This window comes from Kryptolebias marmoratus, linkage group LG8 (assembly GCF_001649575.2).
Source record: "Kryptolebias marmoratus isolate JLee-2015 linkage group LG8, ASM164957v2, whole genome shotgun sequence".
Classification (NCBI taxonomy): domain Eukaryota; kingdom Metazoa; phylum Chordata; class Actinopteri; order Cyprinodontiformes; family Rivulidae; genus Kryptolebias; species Kryptolebias marmoratus.
The window spans coordinates 3992182-4004478 of NC_051437.1; the positions used below are offsets into that span (position 1 = coordinate 3992182).

The 12297-nt window shown below is 39.3% G+C and overlaps 1 protein-coding gene across 2 annotated transcripts in view; it reads right to left on the reverse strand.

Moving 5' to 3' along the window:
• LOC108241808 (tyrosine-protein kinase SRK3-like) overlaps positions 1–11151 on the reverse strand; it is a 113643-nt gene extending 102492 nt beyond the window's left edge. Inside the window, exon 1 of one of the 2 annotated variants that reach the window (XM_037976851.1) lies at positions 10567–11151. In XM_037976851.1, the coding sequence (XP_037832779.1) occupies positions 10567–10946 (380 nt within the window). In that variant the 5' untranslated portion in view covers positions 10947–11151. The remainder of the gene's footprint in view (positions 1–10566) is intronic. The other variant, XM_017426238.3, reaches the window with a different exon arrangement.
• Between the last annotated feature and the right edge of the window lie 1146 nt (positions 11152–12297).

Consider the following 12297-nt stretch of genomic DNA (forward strand, 5'->3'; position numbering starts at 1 on the left):
AGTAACACGACACGCGAATAAAAATAGTAGCCCTCATGCCGAGACCGAGCCGGTCGTTCTGATATAAAATTTGTGGGGGTTCTTTGCCCGGTTCGGGCTGCATTAAGGGTAACGGAATAAGAATAAATAAAGAGACACCTTATTCGGTGTAGAGTAATAGGTGCCTGCATGCATTGCATGAGGCAGTATAATGCCTTGCTTTGCAAGGCAAGGCATTGTACTGCTCTCTATGCACTGCTGGCAGGCCCCAATTATGAAAAATCCTTACAAAAACTATAGGGTTCCCTGCTCCGCTGAGAGCCGGCGAACGGCCATGCCTTGCATTGGCAGCCTGCTTGCTTCCGCGGGCTTGGAACCCTTCTCACAATAGTTTCTCACAATAGTTTGCTGGAATTCTGTCCCATGCCTCCATTTTGTTAAGTGAAACAGTTCCTTCTGCAGCAAAACACCCCCACAACATGACCCCCCCCCCCCATACTTCACAGTTGGAATGGTGTTCTCAGGTTTGTAAGCTTCTCCTTTTTCACCAAATAGATGGATGTCCTGTGGTCTGATAAAAACTAAAATTGAACTGTTTGGCCTCCATTTAACAATGGCCGTTATGGCCAAACAGTTCAATTTTAGTTTTATTCAGACTACAGGCATCCATCAATTTTCTTTACCCACTTCTTCTTTTTGGGTTGCGGGAAGCTAGTGCCAATCTCTAGCAGTCACTGTACGAGAGGTGGGGTACACCTTGGACAGATTGCAAATCCATCACAAGGCCACATGGAGAAAAATGAGACAGATAATTATTCACATTCTTGCTCACACCTAGGGACAAGCTGAGACGTTATGTAAGCTAGATTCACATGCAGATTACCCTCACTGTCCTCACAACAGAAGCTCATTAGGGCCTTTGTTTGCCTGGCTCACAAATGGGTCACTTTGGTCACATGAATGAAGGTGTTGATTTGAGTACTGACTGAGACTCTGACACTGTTTAAAGTTGATTTCTCTTGTTTGACATAAAGGGCTTCCTTCTCCCCCCTCTCAAACCATCTGTTGTCTATGAAAATTTGGGCCCCAAAAGAGTGCCCCATAATCCTTGAGGTGTAGATGCATATGATTTACCATGTCCTGGGTAACTGGGAATCTACACCAGCATAAAACTTTCGATCCCACAAAGATGAAGACAGAGGTGTCTTATCCTCTATTCTCCCTTAAGCAAGCACAAAATCCTGTCATATTTTCATAACCGTGATGTTAATAGCAATTGGAACACCAATGCTCTTTTTGATTCTTCCTACAAGGGACAATATGAAGGGCGAGATAACAACTTGGGATATCCCTCCTCTCTGGGTGCATTGGATATGCCTTGCCACCCAAATTAACCAATGCCTTGGGGAGCAAAAGGAGTACAGAGGCTTTCAGGGTTCCAGAAGAGCCACAAGCTCAACATTCAAACCCATTCCACCAGTACAAATAGAAGAGAACCCAATGCAGCTTAAAGACTCATGTCTACCCCCTGATGTGCGAGAACGACTATCCAGGAACAGGCTCAGCTTCTTCTTTGGAGGTAACAATCACACAGTTTCCAAAAGTTCATTACAAGCCAAGACTCAGTAAAGAGGAAGGTGTCTCTGCTGAACCGGTATTTTTTCTAAATCTTTTAATTTCTCAGGAATTCCCATCCAGTTGTTATCATCAAAGCAGACTCATAAATTTTGTACTTTTGTCGATTCAGAGGTGGATACCAAATTCATAGATGCCAAGTTAGTTTCCTAGATTTATCCTAGATGCCCCAGATCTACCATAACATTAAATGGATTTTTAGTACTGAACCTGTACCATTTCTCTACCACCTCCCAGACCATATGATTGTGCAGCTGAACTACTACTTGGTAATATGCTGATGTAGATTCTCAGTCATCTAGAGCTGGTAAATCTAGAAAAGATCAAACAAAAACAACTGGACTTCAGTTCTGTAGCTGAAGATGCTTTGCTTCTTATCCGAGGAACTTTCTTAATTCAAAAAGGAGAGTGTGGAGTTCCAGCTTTTAAAGCTGAGATGTTGTGTAAGCTGGATTCACATTCAGATTGCCCTCATTCTCCTCACAACATAACAAACTGATCATGTTCATGCTTGACTTGCTACTGTCTGTCTACCTTTGACTTGTCTGCATCGTTGGCTCAGAGTTCCAGCTTGTAAATGTTTATGTTCCAAATGTCTTTGACCAAGTTTGCCTCATTGACTCTCCCTTTTTGTCTTGCCCTTGTCTGCTAAAGTTAAGGATTATGCATCTAGTGAGTGACTAAGTTTCTTTATTAATGGACTCAGCCTATTGCCTTACCCTCGTTAGATCTGTAGGTTTTATGATCATTGCCTAGTCCGTGTTTCTGGATATTGGATTGGAAGTGGTTAAGGTTAAATCTCAAATTTTGGATCAATGTTTCCCCATGTACAATATTCAACTCTCTCCACCCCTCAGTGAGCTCAAAAACCTTACCTGCTCCCCTGTTATCCACTACTTACCTCAATGTCAGCCTCGTCAGCCTCTGCACCACTTACCATAATTTTCCTTGGTTTCTTCCCTTTCAGTTCACCAGCCCTAGGTTGGCCATTGGAACCAAGTGAATTGGCCACTCACCATGTTAAGTAGGACATCACAACCGAACCAACCTTCGGTGGGTTGCACTCTCAGCTGTACTCATCTGCAACTTAAAACTCTTGAGGATGGCAACTGTCCTTCAGCCTCCCAACATCCCAGCCTGGGGCATGAAAGAAAAACTGATCAGGGTCAAAACCAAAGAGCTGGCACTGACTATCATTTTTATAGAATTTGTTTCTAATTGCTGTACATTTCACATAGATGCCTGTGAAGAAGAGACTAAACATGTCCCGCTTCCATCTTAAATTTATTCTGCTAAATTTTGTTAAACCTTTCTCTTGGCTGGTTGTTGTTCTGTGGTCAAAATTAAAATCTCCATGTCTGTTACACATACAATGATCAGGAGTAAGGCACGGCATAAGAAACAACTGGCATCATTTACTGAGTTGAATTTATAAAAAACAAACAAACAAGAAAAATGAAAAAAACCTAAAACTTGTTCTTGATTTTTCTTGCTAATAAAATGGTTAAAATGAATTTTCTGTAATAAATGGACAAACATTAAGAGATTATTTGTTCTGATATTTGAAACAAAAATTAACCACTCACTAAGGAGCACAAGCCAGTGTATCTTGTGCCGGTGCCAAGCATAGGTAAATAGCGAGGACTGTTTCAGGAAGGGCATCCAGCGTAAAACCCTTTTGCCAGAATTAACATGCGAGTTTATCCAAGCAACACCATACCAGAGTTACCAGCACAAAGACCAGCACCAGTGCTGTTGACAAACAGATTGCCAACAGAAAATGTGCTACTGTTTATCAAAGACCACAAAGGAGGGAAACAAGCCATGAGACAGTTGGAGAAGAGAACAATCAAGAGTGAAGGACTGAGGGTTAACACGCTAAACGTAGGGACAATGACAGGCAAAGGTAGAGAGCAGGTTCACATGATGCAGAGAAGGAAGGTAGATGTATTATGTGTACAAGAGACAAAGGGCAGCAAGGCTCACATCATCGGGACAGGGTGTTTTACCATGGTGTGGATAGGAAGAGAAATAGAGCAAGGAATGTAATCCAGGTGAAAAGGGGGTCAGACAGGGTGATGTGTCTGAAGGTAGAAATAGAAGGTCTGATGTTCATTGTTGTCAGTGGTTATGCTCCACAGGTTGGATGTGATGTAGAAGATAACGAAATTATGGAATGATCTCGATGAAGTGATAGAGAGTATTCCCAAGGAGGAGAGAGTGGTGATCGGAGCAGATCTGAATGGACATGTTGGTGAAAGAAACAGAGGAGATGAGGAAGTGATGGGCAAGATACTAGACACACTAGACACAAGACACTACCTCATGCAGCAACTGCATGAGGTAGTCGAGAAAACATGAAGTTAGCTGTATGGGCTGTCTGTAGGGGGTTTACTAATAAAATTAGAGGAAGAACAAAAGGTAAAGAGACTGTTTGAAGGAAACAGAGTTTTCTAAAGGGGGAATACTATTTGCTGTTCATCATGTGAGCCGTTGGTTTGAGCTGGACCTTAGCAGACAGAAGTAGTTTACAGCTACTCATTGAACAAGACCTTTGCTTAAAACTTTAGCATTAACTGTTGGATTCAACCTTGCTTGTTTGCTAAAATTTCAAAAAGTAATCATTGGCTCTACAACTAAATAACTTCAGGAATCAAACAAATTCAAGATGGCACAGCTAATTAACATTTGACAACAAAAATGGCAACAATTCCGTCAGTTTTATAGATATTAATTAATATAAATTCTTTGGTGTGGTAGTAACAGAGTTATTCTCAACCTATACAGCAATGTATCTCGTGATATTAGATGAGTTTACACATAATGATGTGTAGTCTAGAAGGCAATGCTTATGTTGTATGTGTGTCTGTGTATACCATTAACACACACAAAAATGTTTTGTTCAAAAAGTATTTATAAGTTTAGGATTGCTGCATAAACCCGGTAAAATCTTTCAAAATGACAGAATCCAGATGAATATGAGCTTTCCAGCTAGTCACAAACATTTCAGTTATTCTTTTGTTCCTAATCTCATGTTTCCTTCCCTCCATTCACTGAGTCTCACCTGAAACTCATCTACTGGAACCAGTGGAGCTGGTTAATGTTTCAAATATAGGTGTGGTTAGACCTAGGCATTTAGCTCCAGATGATTTCTGAATAGCCCTTGATCTAATGAGAGAGGACACTTTAAAACACAGGTCTGTTGAAATCCAGCTTTAAGTTCCTAAATCAATGGTTTGTTATTTTTGCATCAAAACACAAGTAGGTTAGGTTGTGGTTTTTCTGTATGTCATAGAGAGAATCATCTGTAAATACCTGCAATGTTGAAAGTCAGCTCCAAGTTGCGCATTGCTACAGCATGATACTGTTTGACAAAACTGTTTTGAAACATTTTTATTTTCTATATTTTATGCATTTACAGATAGTAAACAAGAATGATTACCATGTTGAATCTGATCATTAAAAACAAAGAGCAAATAAAAATAGCTTTAGAAAAGAATTCTAAAAGATGATAATAATAAAAATGATAACGATAATAATAACTCTGAAATATCTTCTGAAAGTCTGGAGAACTACTGACCAGACCAATGCAGGGAAGTCTCACTGCTTGGAACGAAAATAAGAAATTAGGAATGGTCTAAAAAAAGTGCTGTAGTTAAACAGCAAAACATGTAAAACTGAACAAAACAGCAGAAGTAGTACGAACAGAACGCAAATCGGTGGTGATAAAACTTTTAATTAAACATTTAATAATGTGTTTAAATACGTAGTGAAGTCTGAGCATGTTTTAAAGTTTTTGCCCAATTATCAGACTAGTAATTAACATTTAGATGACTTTAATATTGCATACTAAGACCAAATTTAAAAAGACGGGTAACAGACAGGGTGAGGAGGGGAACAGACAGATAGGACAGTTTTCGATGTGATCAGTTGCAACATAAAATTACATCAGACAGTCAGTCAAAAAGTCAGTAAGAAAGACACACTGACATTTAAACAGACAATGGCTCAGTCAGTCAGACAATGACAATGAAAAAATAAGTTAGACAGTGAGAAAGACAGATCGACATTTTTCAGATCTAAAGAACTGATTAGACTCTGTAGAACAATATATTCATGTTAGTTTTGTAAAGATTTAGTAGAGTGCTGTGTGAAGGTGTGTGGATAGGTAAATGAGGTCACAGATGGTTGTAAAGCACTTTGAGTGGCCTGGTTGGCTAGCAAAGGACTATATTAGTACATTCCCTTTACCATTTACAGACAGTCAGTCAGACAGACAGATAGTCAGACATAGGAGAGTGAACACAATTTCTCACATTTCAAGGAGAACCTTTGTGACATGAGGAGCAGAAAGTCAGAAAACGTTCACAGAATGCAGCTTTGAATATGACTGTGACCAATATCAAAACTCAAATATTTTTCTAACATTTTACTTTACCAGCTAACACTAGAAATAACAACAAAGTAGTATGAAAAGTCTTATTGTACTTACTTTGGTTTTATTTCTTGTTGGACAAAGACAGCCTAAGCAAATAACTGGTGCAGCACATCATAACAATTCTAATCTCAAACTGCTTGAAAATGACAATTGAAAAAGAATGGTCACTTGAAACTTTAAATATTACTGGGCTGGGCAAAACCCCCAATGTTTTGACACCCTAACCGCGCCTCTGTTTTCAACAATAATTGCAGTACAAAAACCCCCAAAAAACAGAACATGTCTGAATAAATGTTAAAATGTTCTAATGCAGCTGCTTCACAAAACTTCCACAGAGGTTTCACAGAACATCCACAGAATGATCTGAGAGCCTTGAAATGTAGTGATAGGCGGTAACAACTGTAGTTTAGACTTCGCATTGGAAAACAACATCAGTTTGGATTTCTCAGAATTCAACACAAATTTTAAGTCACACCGGTTAGACTAAACCACATTAAAAGTTGCTTGTAGCTTCCCGAGAGCACTATGTAATATGTTAGCAGCACAATATATGATGGTATCTTCAGCATAAAAATGAAATTGAGCATGTGGCACATTTATTTTAAAACCGTTTATATCAATTATGAAAATCAGTGCACCCAGGATCGAGCCTTGTGGAATGCCATTGGATACCTGAGGACAAATAGAAGAAAGTCCTTCTGCCTGCACACATTGAGACCTGTTGGCCAAGTAGTTCTCAAACAATTCAATTGACTGAGACAATCCAATTTCAAAAAGCCTCTTCAGAAAGATTCCATGGTCGACTGTATCCAAGGTTTTTGATTATCAAGTGACAAGGGCTTCAAAATGTTGCTTTTAATGTAAAAAAAAAAAATCATTTACTTCTTTTAAAGTTGCTGTAGTAGTACTGTGCATTGCTCTAAAACCAGACAGTAAATTAGTTAAAGTGCTATTGGAGATTAATTACTGACCAAGGACTCCAGAACCTTTTTCTATTTTTTGTTTTTCCTTGCCTGTATCTGCAGTTCATACCTGAATGATAGAGAACGTTCGCGATTGAAAAGCTCCTTGTTTCTTATCTCCTTCTCAGTGGTGACATCCTCTTCTCCATTTGCCTTTCCTTTGAAATTAAACCTTAATGGCTCTGTGGACTTCACACATTGGGGGAGGGAGGGGGCTGAAAAAGTCGAAAATACCTGAGTTGTTTTTTCAATGTTCTGTTTTTTTTTTTCTAAAGTTGTATAATTTTTTTGTTTGTTTTGAAAATTTTACAACAAGTCTATTTGGTCATTTTCTCTTAATTGAGGTTGGCTTCAAAACACTTTTCAGTTCAGCTTTAAAATATTCAAATAAAAGTGTTGAGCCACAGTCGACTGACAGAACAGACAGAGGAGAATGACTTCTGTGGAATACTGAAGGGTTCAAAAATAGAACTTGAGGTGATAAAATGCCTATTAATGCAATTGAGTATTTCAGAGCTAACTTAAGACTCATTTATATACAAGTCGGGGAGCTCTGAGTGACATCTCCATTTAAAGTCCTTATGGTCTTGAAGAACTTCTGGTGATTATTTAGGTTGCTTTATGTTTTGGATAAAAAATGCAGAGCTTTTGCATCCCTTATAGCAACTGTTGTAGAAAATCAAAGTTTTCTGAATTGCGCCAATTAAAGATCCTGTTTGCTGCACTATGGCCCTTGCCATTTTATGCTCATGAAGCACAATTGAGAGATCAGATGTAAACCAAGCACTGTTTCAATTCTTATCCTGAATTTTCTAAGTGGAGTATGCTTGTTGACTATTTTAGAAAAAAAACAGTCATATCAGGAATTGCATAAATTCTATCCCATTGAAAATAGTACAAATCAGGAATGAAACATCTCTGATGTCACTAGCAAACACAGAAGCAGTAGTTTATTTCTGAGGAACAATTGTTAGAAGTCAATTAGTGATGATTTTTCTGGAAATTTGAAGTTAGGCCTGGTAAGACTACTAACTAACTGGTACAGGTTTAAAGAATCACAATGAGCTTTAAATGCATCTGAAACTGATTGGAGCCAGTTCCAGTTCATCCATACATCCATTTTTTTTACCCACTTCTGCTTTCTGGGTCGCAGAGACCTGGAGCCTATTGTAGCATGAAGAATCACCCTTTTTCATTAACTTCTGATCTGCTGACATCTTTCAGTAACTGTTCTCTCTGAAGTTCATTCTGACTTGAGTGAATCTTGATTGTTTTGGGACACGTGCACGCACTTGTGGACATCTAATCAGTTATTCACAGTTTGTTTACATGCTTTCCTACAGTTTGTGAAGAAAAACATGATTTGTTGCTAAAATGTGATGTTTATTTGATTATCAAGCTTTTGAAATCTAAGAAATGACTGGTGATCATTATTTCTGTGCAAATACTCAATATGAAAATTATTTAAGTGTTTTAACAAATATTTATTTTGTCCAACAAGAAAACTTTAATCAAGTGTGAATGAAAGAATCTTTTGACAGAGTGAGATAAAGCCTTTCTGCAGTTCCCCAGCAATCTAAATGTCCTAGGTGTTATCAAACAAAGTTTGTTTTGTTATCAAACAAACTGAAGAGAAAGCTTTGGCAGGGCTATTTTACAGTCAATTCGTTATGTAGTATGTTTTTGTGTTTGTCGTGCGATGACCTTCCCTCCTCTCATTTTGTCTTTGTTTCATTTTGTAACCTGAGAAAAACATTGTTATTGCTCAGTGTTTTTAAATACATCAGACAAAAGATAAAGACAGAGAAAATTGTCAAGAGAAACTTAAGTTGAGAAATGACTTTTTGTACCAGTTTGCGCATTGACTGACTCCTGCTGCATCAGCTGCCTCCTTGCCAACACTCTGTAAACATCACTACAAACTCAGGTTACCTTGGACGGACTGCTGACCACTGACCCTCAACAGGCTCTGAGCCTTAATCTGCCTCTTGTCATAGTTCTGTCGAGGCCTGAACAGCCTCAAAGTTTCTCAAAGACAAAGTGATGACTGTATGTACTGGGGGTTCCCCTTGTGAAATGTGGGGCTTGAGTTCCCAACAGACAAAAAAAAAAAAGTGTGTTTAAACCAGTATTCTTGTTAACAACACTTACTTCTTCTTTCTGCTTCAATTTTTCACTGATAAACACTGCAGCAGTAACCTTCTACAGCAGTCTGCAACAGCTGGCCATAGCACCTTCTACGTAATCAATGAAGGAGTTAAATCTGCCCCACACAATCACCCAACTTAAGAATTCTTACTCAAAAACATTTTAAATCAGAGAAATGGACCACTGGAGTGTTTTAGTACTGTTTAACTAAAAGAAAAACATAAAAACTCATTGTTTTTATATGTAATTTCATTTCACCTTTAAGTGAGGAGCATACTGTTTGTTGTCCATTTCAGGTTTTAGTATAGTTTTTTTTAAACTGTGAGAAAGTGCTACATGAAAAGTAAAGTAATAAGATACTATTAAGCTTATGTAGCAGTACAGTGTAGCTCAAACCTTGAAAATAACATTACGTGCAATTTCATGCAAAATTGTAAGACCTTGTGCAATGTGTTAGTGCTTCAGTGTGTCAGTGTGTGTGTGATTGGGTGAATGACTAAATGTAGTGTGAAGCACTTTGGGGTCCTTAGAGTAGATAAAGCACCATACAAGTGCGGAGCATGTACCATTTAATGTATTGTGAATGACTCTCATCTACTACCACATCATCTTTTAGCTCATTATCTATTAAACTGACTGAATTATAGCCATTTGGGGGTTTGCAAAGTTCCATTACTTGAGGCAGCCATCTTGAGTCAGGTTGACTCCAAAAGTTAATCAGTTGTATCCAAAAAAATACTATATGAAAGTTTCATTAAAATCCATCTAGTGGTTCATAAGATACTTGGCTAACAATCAGACAGAGTTGACTACAACAGGTAATGCTAAACTTTAAAAAAAACATTGGGGACTATCTGTTAGTGCTCAGAATATGTGTTGGGGATGACTCTCGGCTACTACCACATCAAATTTTAGCTCAAAATTTGTCAAACTGACTGAGTTAAATTTTTTGTCTTGTTTGATACAGTTGTTTAACTGTGGTTGCCATCTTAAATCTGGTTGTGTCCAATAATTATTCCGATTTAAAGACACCTCCATTGATTACTTTTCATTAAGCCTGTGGTTTAGGAGATATCTTGATAACATGACACATAATCACACACACAGACATGGAACACAAACATTATTGCCTTTTGTGCATTTGACACAGGTAATAATAAAGCTTAAACAATATAAAAAGCTGTTTGAAGTGTTGTGGTGGTGAGTGGGTGAAGGTCTTAACTGAAATTGGGGCCCCAAATAAAATTTTGCTTAGAGCAACATACAACCTGAGATCCGCCCTGGAAACACAACCTTTCTACAGATCAGTACCAGCAACTTTCAGGTCACGTCACAGATTATCATCTCGTTTTCTTTCTGTCATTAAACAATCAAAAAACGTCTGGTTCGGTTCGGAAGACTCACTTGTGTTTGGCGAACTCATCCTGCAGCAGAGCCACGTAGTTGGCCGGGATCAGTCCAGACTGCAGAGATCCGGTGAGCCTGGTGGCCAGCACGTACTCCCCCCTCTTCTCGATCACCGACAGCTTGTCCCCCTCCCTCACTGTCAGCTCTTCGTCGCTCCGGGCCTCGAAGTCATAAAGTGCTGCGTACAACTGAACCGGACGCTTCTGCGGCGATGGCACGCGGACGTCGCCTGACACGGTTCGGATCTCTGTCGCATGGGCCGGGTTGGCGATGACCAGGTGGTTGTTGTTCGGGACGCTCGGGTAGCGAACGTCGGGCCAGATCCAATTCCAGAGGCGTTTCAAACAGGGGCAGCAGGACCGACAGCAGTTCTCCATTCCGTGACGTGAAGGGACATGTAACACCAAACCAAACAGTCCTTAGTACCCATGAGCCTGTCAGTCCTTCGGTTTGTCCTCCTGCCTGTGCCGGAGACCAGTCCGGGTAGATGAGCCGGACGGACCTGTTTTTCTGTTAAGATCATGGAACCTAGTCCCGCACCTGCAATTCGCGCAGCGGCTGCGGGAATGCGGAAACGGGATCAGTGCTCTGCAAGGATTAAGTACTGGGATACAAAAAAAGAGAATGAATTAGAACATGGCGCGAAAGTCCTAAAAAATACTGTCGGAGACACCATACGTCTTGAGCCGTGTGTGTGTTTTGGAGGGGAGAGGGTGTGTGCATTATATTTTTATCAGCTCTAGTTCAAAAACGGCAGTACTTAGTTCAAACCTGAATTAAACTGTTCTATACTTACGCAGAATTAGTCAAATACAGATTGGAATTTGTGAGACCTTTATTTTATTTATCAAAGTCCAAAAAATGCAATTTTTTCTGCTTTTGGTCAACGTTAGACTTACAGTTCAAACTTGGACTAAATTATTATATACTAAAAGCAGAATTGGGTGGCACACTGGTTAAAGATGTTGCCCCCTAGTTTTTCACTCCTTTGGCCTTTTTGAGTGGAGTTTGCATGTTCTCCCCTTGCACATGTGGGTTTCTTCCCACAGACCAAAAACATACATGCATGTTAGGTTAGGTTAATTAATTCTCAATTCTCTTTAGGCAAGAGATTGATTGGTGATCCAGTTTGTCTCTATGTGGCCTTGTGATGGACTTGCGACCTGTATAGTGTAGCCTACCTCGTGCACGTGACTGCTGTAGATAGGCACCAGGTCTCTTGCAGCCCTGCATGGAGAAATGGGTAACGAAAATGGATGCTGGATTTTTTTTTCTTTTCTTTGCATAGTACTGTGAGATTACTTCTGTTGTGAATTGGTGGTGTACACTGTAAATAAACTGAATTTACAGTCCTTTTTTTACCATAAAAGAAAAATCATCCTACGTTGGCCCAGAGGTGTCAGGTGAAATACAAAAGCCACAACGCAAATACAAAGGCCACAACGGAAATGAAGCAACCTGCAACAGAATTTTGTCCAAGTCCCAATGAGGATTCATCCTCGGCATCATTGACAGCAGCTCCCACTGACGTCAACCACCACATCTGCTAACCTCCCTGAAAACAATAAACAGTTCAGAGCACTCAAAAACAATCACTATCATAGCTGTAAAGTCATACTGGGAAAAAAGTAAAATGTGTTGCTTTGAAGGAAATAACTGGAAGAAAATTACAAATACTAATTAAAATGTTAAGAGTGGAACAAGAGGAAAGTTTACTGTGTAAACTTT